The 20610-nt window shown below is 53.6% G+C and overlaps 1 protein-coding gene across 4 annotated transcripts; it reads right to left on the reverse strand.

Moving 5' to 3' along the window:
- Window positions 1-1299: 1299 nt before the first annotated feature.
- On the reverse strand, window positions 1300-20557 carry CYB5RL (cytochrome b5 reductase like). Of its 4 annotated transcripts, none has more exons than XM_045799481.2 (7): window positions 20461-20557; window positions 17618-17907; window positions 16553-16701; window positions 13660-13747; window positions 9626-9730; window positions 6279-6482; window positions 1300-2650 (listed from the first exon to the last, which is right to left on the reverse strand). In XM_045799481.2, exons 2-7 carry the CDS (start codon window positions 17810-17812, stop codon window positions 2447-2449), a joined length of 945 nt encoding a protein of 314 aa, XP_045655437.2. In that variant the 5' UTR covers window positions 17813-17907; window positions 20461-20557; the 3' UTR covers window positions 1300-2446. The 4 variants fall into 4 exon arrangements, with proteins under 4 accessions (XP_045655437.2, XP_045655438.2, XP_045655439.2 ...); XM_045799482.2 differs by having other exon boundaries at window positions 20453-20534; XM_045799483.2 differs by lacking the exon at window positions 9626-9730 and having other exon boundaries at window positions 20453-20534.
- Window positions 20558-20610: the final 53 nt, after the last annotated feature.

Below are 20610 nucleotides of genomic sequence, written 5' to 3' on the forward strand. Positions count from 1 at the left end.
CCACGATAAGAGACCCTACTGTATCCAGACTGTATGGATGCCATGTGGGGTGAGGGGAAGGGGAGGGTGGCACATTCTAGGACAAGAGGGGCTGATGGCTATTGCGGAGTGGCTGCGTCTAACATCTTAACATCCAATATATAAAATGGGACAAAGACACAAAAGAACCATCCCACACCCCCATTTCTTATGTGGGGACTCCCTACCACCCCGAACTCTGAGTGACGTATTGCCTTTGAAGCCTCTACCCTTGGGGCAGTGGCATGTCTCTGCCCCCCTAGAATAGGCGAAAAGCCCTTGCTAGGTATCCATACTTCCCTTTCTAGAACACTCATCCCTTTTAGAATTAGGGGTTTAATTTCCGCACTCCTTGTCGGGCTATAAGCTGTGTGACGGGGTGACCCTGGTGCCGAGAACAGAGTCTGGCTGAGGACAGGCCCTCCAGGAGCATCTGTGAGGAGCATCCATCAACAGAACGTACTGGGGGAGGGGAAAGGCAGGAGGAGGACGCCCACATTTCAGGAGCCTGGAGGGAGAAGTGTCTTGCCCAAGTCACAGGAGAGGCAGGAAGAGATCACGGCTCCTGCTCGGGACCTCTGAGGCTTTAGTGTGGGCCTTGCTGCTCACTAACCCTGCTGCAAGGGGGCCATGCCACAGACCAGCGTGTCCCAGAGCACAGTCCACGGAATGCTGGTCTCAAAAGATTCTAGTGGACAGAACTGTTCTACAGGTAAATGCACTTGGAAAACTCTGAGTTAAACAAAATGAAAAAAATCCCTGGACCGCTGTACTTTTCCAATCTGCTCACGTGCGCAGGATTCTTGGGGACGTTCCCAGGCAGTCTTCCCCATCTCTAAGTGACCGTCGAATTCTGCCTGGGAATCACAGTGTGAAACCTCAGGCACTGTCCCCCAGATGCCCGCCAGGGTTGTTTCCTGGACACAGCCCAGCACGGAGATGTGCTGCAACTTTTTGGGCCGTGCAGGAATACCCTTTCTCACAAATGGAGATGACTGCTAACTCTGATATATTAATGGGATATCCAGAACTGCTCTGGTTGCAGGGGGCCTGGAGACCCCGTGTGGCTGTCCCCTCACTGCTGCCATGCCCGGAACCCTACTGTCCTACGGAGTTCAGTCTGGAAATCACTGGTTACCCAACTCTCCGTACAGGTAACATCAGGGGACCTGGCTTCTCACGCCAACTCGGCCGCGAACTGTTTACCTCGAGCACATCTCTTCGCCTCATGGGGCCTCCTTGCTTTCCCCATTCACACAATGAGTCTATTAGACGGGATGCTTTCTGGAGTCCTGAACTTTAATCTCTGGGGTGAGGAGGGCTGTGATTCCACGACTATAAAGTTCTCGCTCTGATTCTGAGATTTCATGGCTTAGTATTCTGATTCCGGGAGCACCCGCAGCCAGCCCGAGCCGGGGCAGCACGGTGGAGGCCGGGCGGTGGAAAGCACGATTCGTTACTGGCAGTGCGCTGCCTGGGAGCGCCAGGTCAAGGGGGAGGGCTTGCCCCACGCAGGATGGAGGGGCACGGTGGGGAGGGCAGTGGGGGTGGAGCGGAATCAGCAGCGGCTCAGTGGGCAGAGCAGAGAGAGGGACCCAGGTCTCCTGGCTCCTGCTCTATCTTTAGATCTCCATAGCAACCATCACCAGGGCTGCGGAGCTGAGGGCGGGCTGAGCTGGCCGCCTGCAGGAGGGAGGGGTGTTTGTTTCTGTACCTCTTTGGGTCAGGAAAGGACTCTGGGCTGGGCTCTTGAGCCACGGAAGGGAGATGGAGAGCCAAGCTGTTTGCAGCAGGAAAGGCCTGGGCCCAGTACAAAATAAAGGTAATCCAGGGCCCACCTTGCTCGGAGAATGCGGTCAGGTCATGGAGCCTGAGACCGCTGTGTCAGGCTGGAGGCAAGTTCCTCCTCCAAAGAGCTCTTAGCTACCCCTATGGTAATTCTCTAAACACTCAGCAAGCAACGCATCTGAGCCAGCACTGAGGCCACAGCAGGGACACAGTTTTCAGGGGAAGCGGGCTTTAGAACAGGCATTTCTAGGGCAGGGTGGGACGGGAGTGCCCAAACCCTCTCATCTGAGGCATCTGGGAAGCTCCTCCTGCACCTTCTCCTGCCAGCTCTTACTCATCCGGGGCCTGGCACAGACCTGGCTTTCTCCCTGGAGTCCTAACGGATTCCCACGCCCCCCTCCCTGGGGCTCCTGCAGCCCCATCTTCCCTCCACACAGCAATACGTCTGCCTGAGGGAGTTGGCAACCTGGTGGGGTAGATGAGAGCTGGAGGTGCACACAGGTAAAGACATTCACCTAAGGTCACCTGGCCAGTGAGCGGTGGGCCAGGCCTGCACTCCATGTCTTCTGACTCCAGTCTGTGCTTCTTCCAGTGTTCCAGGGGCAGGATCCAGGCCAGGGCTTTGGAAGGGAGGCCAGGGCTAGAAGAGGAAGTAGGAGTCTTCAGCCAGGCCTGCGCGCAGCAGGCACCTGGCCATGTCCTTGGTAAACTCAGCTGAGCCACAGACCAATGCAAAGGGCTTTCTGCGACAGGAGCCAACCAGCTCTTCAATCAGGCCCTGGGCCAGGCGGCCAAAACGGGTCTTCTCCCGGTAACTCCAGGGAAGCTTCTCCAGGGAGTTCTCCTGAGACAATGAGAAATAGTGCAGGTGACTACTGGGAAGTCTTCAGAGTTCACGCAGTTCACGGTTGAACGAGGAAACTGAGGCAGAGGGGCGGGAAGGCAACCTTCAGCTAGCCCTACCACAGGCCAGGGACTTCCTGGCACGGGGACTCTGACTACCCTCATAACAAGCCCAGGGGGAGAGAGGGACACTTATCTTCCCACAACAGGGGAGGCACAGGGAGGAGGAGGGACATCCCAGGGCACGCAGTGAGGCAGGTCCCAATTCTTACTGCCTCCCAGGGGCTGCTGCACCTGTCACTCCAGGGGACGTCTTCTCCCCAAGACTGGGGGTCTCCCAGTACCTTTGTAAGGCTGTCCACCACCATCACCCTGGGAGCATAACATGCGCTCCTTTGTTTCATCAGGCTTTCCACCTTGCTGGTGGGACGAATATTTACTGAGCGGGCACTCTGTGCCTGGCACCGTGCTGGGCACTGGGATGTGGCAGCTGCTCGAAACACACAAGCCTCCTGCTCTCGCTCCGGCTGTGTGTGTTGGGGATCTGAGGCAGCAGGGCCTTAACCGAGAGGGGGGCTACTGCTCATGTAAAAAGGCTGGAGGTAGGATTCCAGGGAGCACAGTGCCCGAGTGACCCAGGCTTCTCTCTTTTTGCTCCTCCAGCCTTCGCTGGTGGCTTTCATCTTTGGGATCACAAAAGAAAAGCTCCACCTCCAACTTACTTGGAGGAACTTCGCTTTTGTAAGTGGACGTTTTACTGAAGTACAATGCATGTATAGAAAAGCACATAAATCAGAAAGTATACATAGTTTAAAAATTCTAACGGAGAGAAGACACCATGTAACCAGCATCGAAACAAACAAAAACAGAACAGCACCATCCCCTCTGCAGACCCTATTCAGGTGAGCTTCTAGCTTCTGGGGCTAAGCAGAGAGATGGGAAAGAGAGAGGGGGCTGGATCTGAGCTCTGCCGCCATGTCCCAGCTGAGTGACCCTGACCTCTGTGTGCCACTGTGACGAGTGCAGGCCTCTTCTCCGGCACACTCACAGTGCCTCAGAGGCCCGCGCTGCAGAGCTCATCTGACCCCACTGCGGTGCTCCGAGGGGATCCTCGCTGATGATCTGGATCCTCCCATGCCCCCTCCATGCTCTGACCCACCCAAAGGGCCCTTGAGGGCCGGGACCAGCAGGGCCCACTGGCTTCACCTCTCCCTCCCGCTGCCCAATTCCCCCAGGCTAGTTAGGTTTGGCATACCACCCCCCCCCAACTGCACACCCAGAGATTCGGTGGGTCTGGTTGCTGCCCAGGTGGGGTGGGGGACCCATAATCAGTGACGGTGCTGCAGGGTGGATGCTGTTAAGGAGAGCCCGGCTATGACAGCAGAAACACCCATGCCAGTCTGGAGGTTCTAGAGAAGTTTCCAGGATAGAGTCACACCTCAGCAGAGAGATGTGAGGGGTGAGTAGGCGTTAGTTGAGGAAGTGGGGCAAAGTGCTCCTGGAAGGGAGAACAGCACCAGCACAGGCAGGCCCAGCAGCCAGAAAAGCACGGTGCACTTGCAGCCAGGAGCAGACCAGCGACGCCTGGACACGCAGGGAGGGTGTGCCAGGAGACAAGTCCAAGGAGGTTAGTACAGCCGTGCGGGCTGGGCCATCATCCTGAGAGCAGTGGGGAGCCAGGGAAGGGCTGGAAGCACGGTGGTGGTGGAGTCAGTGGTGCCCTTCTGGCTGCAAGAAGGGCCGATTGGCAGGAAGTGTCTGGAGAGGGAGACCCGTGGGGCCGCTGTGGCTGCAGCCTGGGCGAGAACCTTAGGTCAAGGAGGCACCTCCCACTGCATCACCCCTCACCTGCCCCTGCCTTTGACAGCCAGCCCACTCAGCCACCCAGCCCCAGGCGACCGGCTTCATCAGAGCCCTGGCCCAGGGCTGAAGGCCCTTTATTGCTGGTCAACTTTAACTCTGCCCTCAAGCCCAGGCTCAATGCCAGCTCCTCTGTGAAGCCCTCCCTGCTTGCTGCCAGCATCTTCAGCACCCTCCATGTGGCCCCCTCCCTCTGCTGTCTTATACCAACAAGCAGTAAAAGCAGGGCGTCTGGAGCAGGACCACCTTGGTTCACACCTAACTCTCCACCAACTTGCTGTGTTACCTTGGTCAAGGTTCTTACTCTCTCTGTGCCGTATCTATAAAACGGGCATGATGGCAGTATAAGCCTCCTAGGATTGTGGTGGGATTAAATGATTTAACACACACACAGCGCCTAGAACAGCGCCAGGCACAGAGAAGGTGGTCAGTGAAGCCATCCCTGTGGCTGTCTCCCCTTAGAAAGGTGAGTGCCTGGAGGGCAGGGGGCAGGTCATCTTCACTTCCCTATCCCGGGCACCAGGCATGCGGTCGGGGGACAGGAAGGCTGGCCAACAGCCGGGTGATTCTGCCACTCCCCCACCTTCCTTGAGCTGGCCCTCGAGCAGAGCTGCCTGGGCCAGCCCGGGCACACGAGTCAGGCTGCTCACTGGCCTCTGCTTCATTTCCGGCCTTCAGCACCTCCCGCCGCTGCGAATGCTCACCAAGCATGGCCCTCCTGATGTTTGCGCCACTGACCCTTCCGTCCCACGGACAGGCCCACAGAACTGGGCCACTGAGGATCCCACAACCTCTGGAACTGGGGAGGGAAACCCGGTTTCCTGACACCCCCCCACCCAGTCACGATGGGGAAAACCATGCCAGTCTTTAGGGACACTCTAAAGCTGCCACAAGTGGGACACTGATGAGACGGGTACTCCCAAGTACTGGGCAGTGAGGCCGGCCCTGAGCAACACAGAACGGAGGGGAGGCCCCAGCAGGGACCCCCAACTGGGGGCACACGGAAGAGAAACAAAGCTACAGCCCATGGGGAAGGCAGCGCAGGGCCTGGCTTGGGATAAGGAATAAGATGGCCCCCGACCACGGGCCAGAGGGGAGGGCCCGGGCAGAGTGGCCAGAGTACGTGCAGGGGGCAGAGAAGCTGAGGGGCAGGGGGCAGGGGGCAGAGTTGCTTCCAGTTCTGGTATCGGCAGCCTGGAGAATCTGGAAGCAACTTTTCTCCCGTGTGGGGGCAAAGTGCTGTGGTGGGAGCCCTAATAAATGCGGTGACCCCAGATCCACTTGCTCACCAATAGTTGATGGCGTGTGTGCCTGCTCTGTGCCTGGCACCCTGCCAAGCATCAAAGAGAGCCTGGTGATCCAGACACGTGATCCCCGCCCTGAAGGAGCTTGTCCCGGGCCTTGTGGACATCTGCGGCCTGGCCCACTGACTCCACACACAGGCCCCCAGCCCATACAGCAGGTGAGGCCAGAGGGCAGCTGGCAGGCAGCAAAGTACGATGGGGGAGGGCTGGAGCTCAGCCCGGGGCTCCAGTCCTGGCTTCACCCCAGCCAGCAGCACGGACAGGCCAGCACCTCCACCTCTCTGAGCATCAGTTCCCGCACCCACACACACCAAACAGAACCAGACCTGCCCCCCTTGCCGGGCACATGGCGACAGTAGATTCCTACTGCAGCCCGGGGCAGGGAGGCCACAGCAGACCGTCAGGATGGGTGCAAGGGGCCAGCACAGTCTCAATCAGGGAAGGAAGTCACCATGCTGGGCTCACCTGGCTGAGGACAAAGAAGGTTCGGACATTCCAGAAACGGGCCTGCTCCTGCAGGAAGGTCTTTAGGTAGATGCCCTCAAAAGTCTTAAAGCAGCCGACCAGGGTGACGAAGGTCTCGTCCTCTGCGTTGTCTGTTATGCTCTGCAGGACGGGCACCATGGGGGCCAGGCCAGTGCCTGAAGCCAGCATGAGGAGCTCAGAGTACTGGGGAACAGAATGGGGACATGGCAGGTCTCAGCCCACCCACCCGCCACATGGCCTTTTCTTGGGCTTGCTTGAACTGCCCAGTACAGCACAGCCCTTCCCAGGGGGTCCCACCGGTCTGAGGTCCCCTCTCTACATCTTCCAGGAAGCCATCCTTGCTGTGAAAGTCTACAGCTTGTGAGGTCTGTGTCACGGAAGTCATGGAGTCCGAAATGGAATGTAAAATGGTGTAACCCATCCTACGAGTGGCTTAGCTGCTTTCCTACCCAACTCCACAGGACTTTGCTTACACACTTCTCTTGACAGGGAGCCCACTCCCTCCCAAAGCAGTTTGCTCTGTTACAGGCTGACTCCCCTTTCCAGAGAGGTCTTTCCACCTCACACTGAGCCGAAGCCTGCTCCCTCCAAAGCCTAGCCCACTGGCCCTACCCCGGCCCTGCCCTCTGGGCTGCCTGCAGAGATCTGAGGGCCCTGGCTTGGATCCCGGAGACTGCTCTTCTCTAGACTGAGACACTCACTACACAAAAGTGCCTGCACAGTGTTGGCACAGAAGAGCCACAGAATAAAAGGGAATTTCTTCCCCGAGAAGCCCCAATTCCATCAACCCATCACTCAATCCACAAATCCTTCTCCTGGCTCTCAGTCTCTTTGGGAGGCGTGGTCTTTAAGATCAGTGCTTTAGAGGTTAGTGCCTGACCTACGCAGCAACGAGTCACCTCCTTCATTCTGGAGATTAGGCCTCTGAGAAGTAGTCCAAGTTTCCATTAGCTTTATCGACAGCGAATGCATGTCACACCCCTACATGAAATACTTCGAGTATCAGTCATGCAGATCTGGGTCTAAATCCTCAGCCATATGATGTGGCCAAGTGCTTTCACTTCTCTGAGCCTTGGTTTCCTCATGGGTAAAAAAAAAAATAACAGCTCCTCCCCACAGCAGCACGTGTCTCAGAATTGTCGTGGGGGTTTAACGAGACGCCATCAAGCGCCTGGTGCAGATCCTGGTGCTCCACACAGTTCGAGCCCTTCCCTCACTGAGCCCTGCTGCTGGCCGCACAGCCCTGTCCTGCGCGTGGGTCCCCAGCCTCCTGGTCCCCAGTACGCGTGCTCCTCCTCTTTCTCCCACCACCGCTCAGGGTCTCTTCTGGAAAGTCTTCCCCGAGCCAGTAACATGTGAGGGGTCCTTCCTTTGCATCCCCACAGTTGTCTGTGCACCCTCCTCACGACACCGGTCACGCCGCACTGCCGTCACGTGTGCGGGCATCTGTGCCCCATCACACTGTGAGCTTCTGGAGGACAGGGCCTCGTCCGCCCCGTGTGTGGCCCCGCATGGAGACCTGAGAACGTCTGGAAGGAAAGCACATACAGATGCTCACGTGCCAGCCTCAGGGCGGCCACAACATCCATCTACAATGAAGACGACTGCAAAGGGCAAGGACAGGGCAAGGACAGGGCCAGAGCAGTCCCGCGTCCCTATGGGTGCAGAACCGCGCCTTAGCCCGTCTCAGCGGCTGAATGTTTCTGTGTGAGATGCCAGCTCTTCTCCCTCACTGCCTGGCCCTACAACCTCCCCGGACAGGAAGTACGAGGCTCTGCAGGGGTGTTTTGTGGACACACGGGAGGCTCCAGCGGGAAAGGGTGTGCCCTCTAGGTCAGGAGGGAACAGGGACAATCCCGGTCCCTGCTTTCAGGGGCCTGGGGGACAGGGCGACACCCTCAGCTAAAATGCAAGGCTGAGCAAGGCTGACGCCAGGAGCACACTGCAGGACAGTATTACAACATCTGCACTGCACACGTCTGTGAAACGGGGGTAGCACTGCCTGAGAGCTGTGGTGAGGATAAAACAAAATTTTAGCACAGCAAGTGCGAACATCAGAGCCTGGCACGTCCGCAGCGCCACACACATCGTCTCGTAGTACCGTTACACACACGTACGTGGGTGCGTGCGCGGGTGTTCCACCCACGTGCGGAAGGGGAGCTGGGAAGTTATCTGCCAAGGCAGTGAGACTGGTGTGTCTGGGTAGATGGCCTGCAGCTGTTCTTTCCTCTCTTCTTTTTGCCTCTCTGAGTCTGATTTTTTTTTTTTTTTTGGTAATGTACATTCTGTGTTTGTGATAAGAAAAAAAGCAATAAAAACTATTTTTATATTAAACGAAAATAACGGAGAGAAAGGAATGATTCATTCTTTTTCATTTGCTTTTGTTTGGTTTTGTTTCCTAATTATAAAAGTAATAGGTGCTCATTGTGGATAATTTGGAAGGTATAATGAAGAAAACAAAAATCACCCATAATTCTACCAGCCAGAGCCGCTGACATTGCATTGCATTTTCTTTTCACGTTTTTTTCTGTGCATTTAAACTTTGTTTCCCAACCTGTTGTTTTGTACATGTGTTTGTCACCTGATCTTACACCATAAGCATATAACATCATTTATAAACACAATTTTAAAATCCAGGATAATATTCTATCCCGTACCTGTAACCCAGTGCACTTAACTGTTCCCCTGCGGCTGGATAGTCCGTTTCCTCCAACTTCCTGCTTTTATAAATAAAGCCTCCGTGAACATGTGCACAAGAGGCAGCACTTGGGTTCTTTCCATAAGACAGACTTCCAGGAGTGGGATTACTGGGTCAAAGGATTTGAAGATTCTTAAGACGCTTGGTACATACTGCCAAGCTGCCTTCCAGATATGCACCAGCTGATGAGAAATTACTAATTCTTCCCGGGCACAACAGGGAAGGAGATAAACATGCCAGGAGGATGAGGGGAAGAGCCTTCCGGCTGGGAAGCACTGGGCTCCCAAGCAGAGAGCGAGGGGCGTATTTAAGGGAGGGGCCTCCGTGGTTTTGTAGCTGGAATGTGAAAGTGGAAAGCCATCGGAGGGCCTGATGGCAAGGGCATCCCGAGTTCCAAGTACGTGAGTGTGATTTCCTAAGCAATGGCCGCCCTGGAGAGCTGGAGAGCATCTGTCTCTTGGTGCCCCTTCTGTCTCCTCCCAGGTCCAACCCCAGGGATGCTCTTGGGATTGGGCTTGGGCTCAGGAAGAATGACACAGTGCGATTCCACAGCCTGCCACATGGAAACCATGGTCCTGGAGGCTCAGGCAGGAGGCGTCTCGTGAGGACCTAATGTGCTGGCACTGACCTGGTTTGCTTTATAGAAGAAGTCGCCGAAAGGTCCTCGCCAGAAAGCTGTGTCTCCTGTGCTCCAGGACTTGACGTACTGGGACATCAGCCCAGTCGGGTAGCACTGGGAGCAAACACAGGGAGACCTTACTGGGACACGTACATGCTGCCAATACAAGCCACGTCAGCCACGAACGTGCAGCCTCTCCAGCAGGCCAAGTGCCTGACAGGTGCTGTGTCAGAGGACCCTCCTAGTCACCCCAGAGTTGGTACTGTCATTCCCAATTTTTAGATGAGGCCTGGAAGCTTACCCAGAAGGGAAATGGTGAGGCTGGGATAAGAACCACAGGACCGACAGCCTACCTGCAGAGGTCTCAGACCCACACGACTACAGGGCCCTGAACGTAACATCACTGAGTAAAGAACTGGGTATGAGATGATTAATTGCAATTAATTAAATCCTTCTCAGTATCAGGGAGACAACAGGGGGTGGTGGGGACCGTGGTAAATTGGTGAGTACAAGAATGCTCCTTCTAAAGGAGGAAGTCGCTTTGCAGATTCCAGGATGTAATGTGTGGGGCTGATAAAGCCCTATCTTCTGATTTTCTAAGAGGAGCAGGAGATCCAAATTTTTACGTAAAATCTCCCATTTTTGAAATGTCAGAAATTAATTCTAAATTTCTAAAACGCTGTGTAGGCCCAAACCAAATATATTTCTGTGCTGCAATCCGTTCGCAGGCCACTCATTTGCAACCTCTGCATTACCTGTTACTGTCTCCTGGCTGGCTGAAAGAAGTAAAGGTTGTGGAGGGGATTCCTTCATGGGGGTGAGCGGTCCACATTTCCTGCGGGCCTGCCCACTCTGGGCGACACGCCATGCGGGGGCTGCAGGGAAGACAGCTAGACCTTAAGCTCCATGAAGGTAGCCAGTGCCTGGACCTTGGGAAAGACTTCATAAATATCTCAATGAATGAATGAATGAATGAATGAATGAATCCATCAATCCAGATTCAGGACCTCTCCTCAAGGAGTTCACAAACTAGGAGGGACCAAAGTCTTGCACATTCAAGGTAGAGATACCTAATACCCCATGAAAAGGACAGCATGCTGAGAGAGCCCTTACGAGGTACAGTCGCTTCCAATGGAGTAGGATCAAGGATGGCTTTCTGGAGGAGGTGGCATTTGAGCTGGACCTTGCGGGCTAGCAAGATTGCATTCACTAGGGACACCTGGGTGGCTCAGTCGGTTAAGTGGCTGCCTTCGGCTCAGGTTATGATCCCAGGGTCCTGGGATCAAGTCCCTCACTGGGCTCCTTGCTCAGCGGGGAGCCTCCTTCTCCCTCTGCCTGCCACTCCCCCTGCTTGTGCTCTTTCTCTCTCTGACAGATAAATAAATAAAATCTTAAAAAAAAAAAAAAGATTGCATTCACTAGGGATGGGAGCAGAAGGCAGAGAGGGTTCTGGGCATCAGGTGTGGTATGGTCAAGGATAGGACAGCCGAAGACACAGGAATGTGAGGGGGAGGGAGAGATCTGATAGGACTGGAAGGGTGGTTTTTTTTTTTTAAAGATTTTATTTATTTATTTGACAGAGATAGAGACAGCCAGCGAGAGAGGGAACACAAGCAGGGGGAGTGGGAGAGGAAGAAGCAGGCTCCTAGCGGAGGAGCCTGATGTGGGCCTCGATCCCATAATGCCGGGATCACGCCCTGAGCCGAAAGCAGTCGCTTAACGACTGCGCCACCCAGGCACCCCTGGAAGGGTGTTTAGAGTCAGAATATAACCAAGTTTAAAGGAGACTGGGCTTTGGTCACCAGACATGCTTTTAAGTACCCTCAGCAACCTCTGGTAGCATCTCTAACTTCACTGGGTACCATATGCACAAAGCAAGGGAAGTCCTCAGCCTCCTGCAAGAAGTCTGGGAGGGAGGCTACAGTTCTCCTCCTAACTTGCTGGAGGCTTGTCTCCGAGCACACCTGTTTTCTGGCCCCAGTCTTGGGGGAGGCACAGCCCCAGCTGTGGCTTTAGCAGCCCTATGGCACAGACGGCACTCAAGGAGAAAGGAAGGATTCTTCTGTGTCGCCAGCACCCACACGGAGCCTGCTCAATACATACTTGTTAAACAGACCTGACACTGAACTTCTGCTCTTCCATGTGGGGTCACATTACCCAAGGGGCCTTGGGACAGTGACATCATCACTCTGAGCTTCAGTTTCTCTATCTGTAAAGTGGGATAATAAGATCTACTCTGCAGGATGGTTATGAGGTTGAAAGGAGACGATGAATATGAAGAGCCGGAAAGAGTGCTTGGTGCCCAGAAGGTGCCTGAGAAATGGGAATTCCTCCCTCCCATCCACACGGGAGGTAAACCTAAAAAACCCGCCTGCCTTCCCAATTTGCAAAGACATTTCCAGCTCTTCCCAGCCAGCGGCTTAGGGATAATTAAGCATCTCTCTAAAGAGAGGCTTTCCGGTAAACGAAGGAGAAAATCAGCCTTGCAGCTGGGAGAGATCCAGCTGCCCTGAAGAACTGTCTCCAGGCTTATCCTTTCAACAGAAACACACCCCGACAAGCAGCTTGGGGAAGCAGGCCATTTGGAGAGGATTTGTGGAATCTCCCAGACAAACAGTTGCGTGGAGGAGGGATCCCATCCAAGCTTCTGTGTGAGGGAATAAACACTCAGGCTTTGATGCCGTCAGGGAAGGCAGGAGCCAAGACAGTGCTGGGGTCCTGGAGTCAGGAGGCCAGGCTCACTCACTGGCCACACTTCTTACTCCCTGTGGAGCCTTGGGTCCTCCTGGGGTCTCAGTTTGCTTATCAATGGAAGGCGAGTAATAATTCCCATCCTACAAGGGTGATAAAGGACGTGAAAGCTATTCTTAAATATCAGTGTTCCCTAGGATTCTGTTTGGGAAATGACGATGTCAACTATATGTTAGCTTGACCTGTATGAAACCACTGTTTCTGTAAGTCAAAAATCTTAGAGTATCAGAAGTTTCACATAGTTCAACCTAATTATTTTTTCCACATAATCGGATCTTTAAGACCTCTTATACATCCAGTGCTGAATCCGTGGGTCCTGGAGGGGCGGGTTGTGGGGGGGATTTGTACCCAGGCCATCTTGTTCATCTCATCTCTGCCAAGTGCCCCACCCACCTCGGCTGTCCACACGAGCACCCCTCTTCCTGCCCATCAGTTCAGACTGGGTACAGTTCCCACAGACCCTGTCTCACCCCTCCTTGCCTTTGGTCATCTGTCCAGGCCAAGGCCTGGAAGGCCACTCCCTGCCACTGCCAATTTGTATTCCTGCTTCAAGGCCCAACTCCAATGCCCCGGGCCCTGTCTGCTCCCTGAGAACGGTCTCAGGTTAGTTCTGTTCATGAGGTGCTCCATGCCCCACCTTCTGCCTGCTTGTTCCCTTCTACTCAGGGACAAGTGACTGACAGCACCCCCAGCCGTGCCTCCTTTGCCGTTGTGCGTGCTGTTCTGGGCACCGAGTGCGTCCTTCCCACCCTGCCCTCCCGGTTCTCCACTCCTTCACTTCAACACGCAGCTCAAACTCAGCTTCTGCTAGGAAGCCCCGCTGCCTTCCCTGCACCCTCGCTGCCCTGAATTGGGTTGCGACCTCCTGTCATGGCGTCTGTCACATCGTCCTGCCCTGGTCTGGCCCTCTGTCCAAGGGCGGGCACTGTATGTCTGACTCATCTCTGGAGCCCAGCAACCAGTGCACAGTAGGGACCAGGTGACTTGGCTGCCCCTTCCCCTGGGCCCAGTGCTCGCTCTCCATGAATCGCTGAGAAAGCGAGAGGGAACAGCGCTACCTTTCTCAGTCTGAGCCTCCTTTTCCTGAAATCAGTCTCTGTTGGGGTCTGAGGTGGCGGCCCCCTCTCCCGGGGAAAGGAGATGGGAGAAGCCTTCCTTTACTCTCCCTGCCAGCCTCCTCCCATGTGAACACTGGCTTTTCCCACATGGCTGGGCACCACCCCATCCCGACCCGGCTGGCAAATGGAGTCCAGTCCATACCATCTAAAGGGCACCCACGTGGGTCAGCTCACCTTGATTAAAACTTCGAAGTATCCTTCTGCGTTGGCAGGGCTGATGGGTGTATAGGCTCTCTGAATTTCTAAGCCATCCACCTTCCCTCTGGGAAAGAGAAGTATACGGTCGGGCGGTCAGCCAGGCTTTCAACAAACCCTTACAGGTACCTCCTCTGTGCCGGGCGGGTGAAAGCGGGGCCCAGTGGTCCCCAGCGGTCCTCACTGAAGGTGGAGCAGAAAAAAGGGGTGCTGGTTCCCCCTCTGCCACGTGCTGGCCGTGAGACCCAGGCAGGTCACTGATCCCTTAGCTGCCCCTCTGTAAAGTGGGGACAACCATGTGTGTCCCTGTCGTGTGGCTCTACTGGGATCACAAATGGGAAAGTCGTGTTCCAAGAGTCCACTGATGAGGTGAGCTGTTTTTAGGACGTCACTGTGATGTTTCCTGACCTCCTCTTGACCACAGACTGAGAAAGATAAAGACTGTTAACGTTTATTAAACACTTACTACCATGTACCAGGAGCATCAGAATTAGAAGGATCCTCAAAGGTGCCCTAGTCCAAAGCCTGACCTCACGCATGAATCTTCTCTACGATGTTATCAACAAGGGGGCCAGGATGATGATCACAAGTAATAATAGCAGCAGCCACGTTGATTAAATACCTACCAGGCACCAAGAATATTGTGCACATTACCTCATCTAACAAATAATAACCCGGGGGGCTCCTGGGTGGCTAGGTCGGTTGAGCGTCTGCCTTCGGCTCGGGTCGTGATCCCAGGGTCCTGGGATGGAGCCCCACGTCATCAGGCTCCTGGCTCACTGGCGAGTCTGCTTCTCCCTCTCCCTCTGCCCCTCCCCCAGCTCGTGAGTGCACATGCTCTCTTTCTCTCAAATAAATAAAATCTTAAAAAAGCAAAAACAAAACCCAATAACCCACATGAAGAAACCAAGGCTTAGGATGTTACTTGCCTGAAGTCACACAGCTAGAATTCATTCTTAGCTCTGTCTGACTCCAGAGCTGGATTCCGCACACGACACCTCAGTGCTTTCCAGAAGCACCGAAGCACTCCTTTTTGAGTCCTACTGTGTGCAAAACTTTCTTCTCAGACATATGTAATGAGTAAAAAGGCCCCATGCTGGGGCACCTGGGTGGCTCAGTCAGTTAAGCGTTCAACTCTTGGCTTTGGCTTAGGTCATGATCTCAGGGTGCTGGGATCAAGCCCCCGTTTCGGACTCTGTGCTCACTGAGGAGTCTGCTTGAGATTCTCACCCTCTGCCCCTTCCTTCCTCACTCAGGCATGCACACTCTCTAACAAATAAATAAATCTTTAAAAAAATAATAAAAAATTAAAAGGCCCCATCTTAGTGCATCAAACCCAGAAGCTAGACCAAAATACTCAAGAAATGCTTAGGGAACAAACAAGGAAGTACTAAACACCATCCGTGGCATGGCATGGATACAAAGAGCACTGTAACATCTGCTGTCCCAGACGTAAACACGCACACGCTCCACACGGAGGGACCACTCTCACCCGGGGAGCTACAGGAGGCCTCCTGGAGATTTGCTACCCTCCTGGGTATGAAAGAGGCAGGCCACTAACAGGTGACAGTGGGGACAGGACAGGAAGGAATTCCAGGCAGAGGGCACAGCCTGGGCAAAATGCGGAGCAAGCCAGGAACTGGTGAGTGGGTCACGAGTCTGGAGCAAGGCGCAAGTGTGAGGGAGGGGCAGGGAGAACTTGGTGGGAAAGGAAACGAGCCTCGGGAGCCTCCTCGGAACACCAGAAGGGGGCAACATGGTTAGCTTCCTGTGTTAGGAATGTCACTGGAGCAGCAGAGAGGGTGGAGGAGAGAGGCCAAGCTAAGGGCACGGAGTGCTGGGCACCCCTGACTTATGGGGCTGTGACTTGCCCTAGAGCCACTGGGATAGTGAGCTTTAGCGACAGTCAGCCGGGCCACAGGCCGGACACACTGGGCACAAACACCACGGGTTGGCATGAGGCAAGTGGCTAAAGTGCGACCAGTAGTAAGACCTTCTCCTCGTCCTCTGTCTGCTTTGTTGGCTCCTCCCCTTCTTGCCGATACCAAAAATGCTGGAGTTGCCAAGATTCGGTCCTCTGTCCTTCCCTCTTGCCACACCACGTACACCCCAAATGCCGTCCAGGTGCTGGCTGATGACTCCCACGCTCACATCTAGAGCTCATCTCTCTGCTAAGCCTCAGATCCAGAATCAACCATCTGGCAGATGCCTCCACCTGCAGGTCCCAAAGGGCCTTGTCCCTGGGCAGGTTGGGGGTTGTGGGGGAGGGGATCAAGGCTGGGGGAAAGGGCAGAAGGAGGCTGGGAGGAGGAAGGAACTTCAGAGGAGTGGTGCAGTGTAGCTGGGGAGCCAGGCTGGGAGTTTGAATCTGGCTGCAGGACTTATTAGCTGTGTGGTCCCAGGCAAGTCCCTTATTCTCGAGGACAAGCGTCCTTCCTCTCAACTGGCACTAATATTAGATGAATACCAGAGGCTCTAGAGCCAGACTGCTTGCCTTCAAATCCTCGCTCCACCACTTCCTAACTGTGTGACCTTGGGCAAGTTACTGAACCTCTCTGACTTCAGTTTCCTCTTGCGAATGATAACAGTACTTACCATACACAGTTTTGTGAGGATTCCATGAGTTCCTAGGTGTGAGCACGCAGAACTGTGTATTGGAGAGTAAATGCCATGAAAATATTTGTTGTTGCTGCTCTTAGTTGTTAGGAAAACCCAATCCCAGAACCCTCTGAGTCAGGTAGCACTACGTTTATCTTAAAGGTGATAAATGGAGGGAGGCTTAAGGGAGGCTCAGCAAGCTGCCCTTGGCCCCACAGCAAGCAAATGGCAAAGAGGGGCCGCGAAGCTTTGGCCTCCCACTACCTGAGTGTACCGTAGGATGAGGTGCTGGCCAGGCCGTAGGCCGAGCTGGCAGTTCCTGGGTAGTGCAAACCGGACACGGTAAGTGTCCTCGGTGAGTCTGTCCATGGCACTGATGCGGAAGGCCAGGAAGGTCTCTGGGCTCAGCTGGGACGGGCAGCTCTGCAACAGGAAAAAATCCAACAGCTAGGACCTGGGGCACAACACACACGCAAGCACCCTTCTCGCTTTCCCCCAGGACAGGCTACCTATCTCTGTGGGAGAGTTTTCCAAATAATAGAGAGTAGTCCCGCCTCACCTGCCTTTCGTGCTCTGATCTAAGAAGGCCTGAGCTTTTCACACTGAGCTCCCCCTGCTCAGAAGCCTTCCGTGGCTCCTTCAGCCCCAGGATAAAGGGCAGCCTCCGTGGCTGGACACTCCAGGGCCCTACGGACGAACCTCAAGCCTCATTTTCTCTCCCATGCATCAGATGCTGAACTTTTCTCTGTTCTCCCAAGAATACCCTGCTGCTTCCTATCTGGGGGTCTTTGTTTGCTCAAGCTGTGCCCTTTATCCAGAACACTCATCTCCAGTGTAGGAAATACCTACTCATTCTTCAAACCTGCCAAAAATCCAGATTTACAAAATTTAGAAGTTGATGGGACCTTAAGATGATCTAATCCAATATCCTTATTTTCCATGTGGGGAAAATGAGGCCTGAGTAGCAGTAGTTTACTTGTCCAAGGTCACACCCTGAGCAGGAATTCAAATTCATGTTTTCTAAGTCTCAGCCCATTGCCTTTAACATTCCTCCCACCTGTATCTCCTCCAGGAAGTCTTCTCTGAATGTCATGACTTACAGATCTCTCTCCTGTAAAATGCCCAAACCTCATTCACTCCTGGGATGACCTCATGCCCAGCTCCCGGTTAGGCTTTGAACCTGGATCTGTCTGCTTCCATTAAACACACCCTTTTCTCTCTGCTGTGCAGAGTCAGGGGAAGCTTCCCCACACAGGTGCACTGTGCAGGGCCGGGGCCAGGCTGACCCTGCCACCCTGCCACCCTGCCCCCTCTTGTCTGAGGAGCAACCCTCCCTTACCTGTGACTCCTCCCCACTCAGCAGGCTCCTGTCCTTGCTGGCTTGGGCTGCCTCCCACCTTGCCAGCTCTCGGTGATAGAGGTCAAACACACAAGGTGAGCAGCCACTGCCACAGCATTGGGAGGGCAAGGGCTCCACCGGCCGAAGCTGCAGCCAGGCTTCCTCATCGGCATCCGCCTCCGTCTCATCCATCATCAGTGGGGTTTGGGCAGCCCGGGAGGGACAACTTGGTGCTCTTCCCAGAGCAGGTCTGACTCTGTGAGGCCACGGGCGGGCCCTCCCTTTTTGGCCTGAGAGAAGGAAAACATGTGGGTTACACTCTGGTTACCTCGATTGCTCCCATTCTCCCTGAGGCCTGCAAGTGCCACACTCTGTGTGAGCACTGGGACGGGGATGAATCAATCCTGAGAGAGCCTGGCAGGAGAGCCAGGCAGACAGGGCCCAACAATCAGAGCTGGTGCCCAAAGTTTCCTGACTGCTTCCTGTGCTTTGAGTGCTGGATTAAGCACTTTACATAGAAAAGCTCATTTGTGTACAAACTTAACCACCATAGTTCAGCTTTGCCCGGGTTTACCTTTATGTCAACAGAATCATACCACTGTATTCTTTTGTGTCTAATTTATTTTTAAAATAGTATTTTTTAAAGATTTTTTATTTATTTTTGCGAGAGAAAGAGAGAGATAAAGCATGAGTGGGGGGGGGGGAGAAGCAGACTCCCCACTGAGCAGAGAGCCTGATGAGGGACTCGATCCCAGTACTCTGAGATCATGACCTGAGCCGAAGGCAGACGCTTAACCAACTGAACCACCCAGGAGCCCCTTATGTCTAGTTTCACTCAGGTAAGTCACCCACAAAATTGCTGTATTTCATTTAATCTTTATAATGAGTCTGGTACGAGAGATGTCATTTTTTAAATGGGAAAATTGGGGTCTGGGGTGGTGGGTTAATTACCCAAGATCACATAACTCCTAATAGACAGGGAGGTCCTGTTTCTCTGTTACCGATCACTTCCCACGATTCCTAACCTTTAAGACCTTTTCTACTTTTCCTGTTTCCCATGTCCATGAGCTTCCCATGGTCCCAGAGGATGTGCTTCCAGTCTCTCCCTACACCATCCAGCACACCTGCCACCAGTTCTGATCACACCAGCCTCCCGCTTAGCAACCTTTAACAGCTCCCCAATTGCCTACTGGCTCGAATTCAAACTTCTTGCCTGGTACCCCAGGCTTCTTCTGATCAGAACTTGTCCAAATCCTCTTACCACTTGGTTTTAGAAGGGCAGTCCCTCTGTGTGCAATACATCTTACTCTTACACAAGAAAGGGTTTGGTTTCAGAAAACTTGGGTTTTACTGTTCATGAGCTCTATGACTTCAGGAAGGTTTAGCAGGCTACAGCCCCCTTGAGGGCAAGGATGATGTCTTATTCTTTCTGTATTCTACCACCAAGCACAAGCCTGGCATATGGAAGGCTCCAGTAAATGGTGAGTGCTCATTCAGTTTATAGATAAGGTCTGAGAGCAAGGCGCAGCGCTAGATGCTGGGACATAAGACATAAATAGGACGCAGGCTCTCTACCTTTATAGAGATTGCAGCCTAGCACGGTGTTATATCAATTCAACCCATTTTTATTTTGTGCTATGGACCAGGTATGTATGGTGAGTGAATGAAGTCTGGAGCCCTCTTTATGCCTTTTTTCCTGAAATTTTTGCAAGAGAAGTGGGAGAAGGGAAAGCTCTATTAAATGTAAACTATGAGACAGCGTGAGGGTTATTCCTATCAGTATTTGCCTTAAACTTACCTTCTCTGTGTCTTAATTACCCTACTTTCTTTCGTATTGAAGTCGTCCAAGTCTGTCATGAACTTTAAAGACCTGATTCCTGCCTCCACCTAGCTTCCACCTCTTCAGTCTAAGAAGCACTACCTTTAAGCCAGGTCTTGACACATCCTGTTGTCTCTGGTGGGATGGCTCTCCCCACCTTTCAGGCCTTCTTTAAAGGTCACTTCCTCTCAGAGGCCCACCCTGAACCTCCCCCTTCTCTTTCTCTATCAAGTACTCTATTTCTATTATGTATTGATTCATTTAGCATATATTTACTAGTGCTAGGCACTGTTCTAGGTGCAGGGGATAGAGCAGTGAGGAAGCAAAACCGCCTGCACTCATGGAGTTTACATTCTGGTGGAAGAGACAGTCATTAGACAAGATCAAAATGGAAAACGCGACATTTAGTGTTAAATGCTAAAACAAAAAATAACTGGGAAAAGGAATAGCGTGTTTCAATTGCTTATTTATTGGCTTTGCTTGCTTTCTGCCCGTACATTCTACATTCCGTAGGTATTTTAATCACCAACGCAAACCCACTGCTCACCACAGCTGCAAGCACTCCATAAATCGATGTTGGAGCAAGGAGCAAAGAACACCTCCAGGGCTCAGGCCTTGCTTCTAGGAGGCACACAGGAAAACCCCGAGAAAAAGGGAAGAAACTAGCTCCCTCCTGACGCTGGGGAAGGGGCGCACGTTGGATGCGGCGCTGGTGTGGTGGACAGGGCCACTCTCGGGCTCGGGGAGGGGCAGCGGTCAAGGCTCCGCAGCAGAGTGAGAAGTGGGTGGTGAGGCGAGAAACTTCAGTGCACCCGCTATGGGCCCGGCGCCGTGAAGGCACGCTAACTTAGGCATGTCTAAACCATTTTTTTACAGTGAGGGACATTGGGGCTTGCAGGCAAGTGCCCTGCCCAAGCTTCAACTTCCCGTAAGCGGTCAAGGTTGCCCTAAATTCGGGTTTGAAGTACGGGTATTCTACTCCCAGCCCTATCCCAGCCTTTACCGGGACCACTCACCTACACACCTGCGCCTCCCCTCGAGAGAGGTTCCTCCAGGTGCCGCCCCCCCGCCCAGGGAGGCGGGAAGTGCCTTGCTGGGTCTCACCTATGAGAAAATGAAAATAGCCTGCGGGGTGGGACAAGGCAAGCACATCTTAAATATGATTGGTTGAAGT

This window comes from Ursus americanus, chromosome 12 (genome assembly GCF_024610735.1).
Source record: "Ursus americanus isolate L20-20 chromosome 12, mUrsAme1.1.p, whole genome shotgun sequence".
NCBI classification, from domain to species: Eukaryota; Metazoa; Chordata; class Mammalia; order Carnivora; family Ursidae; genus Ursus; species Ursus americanus.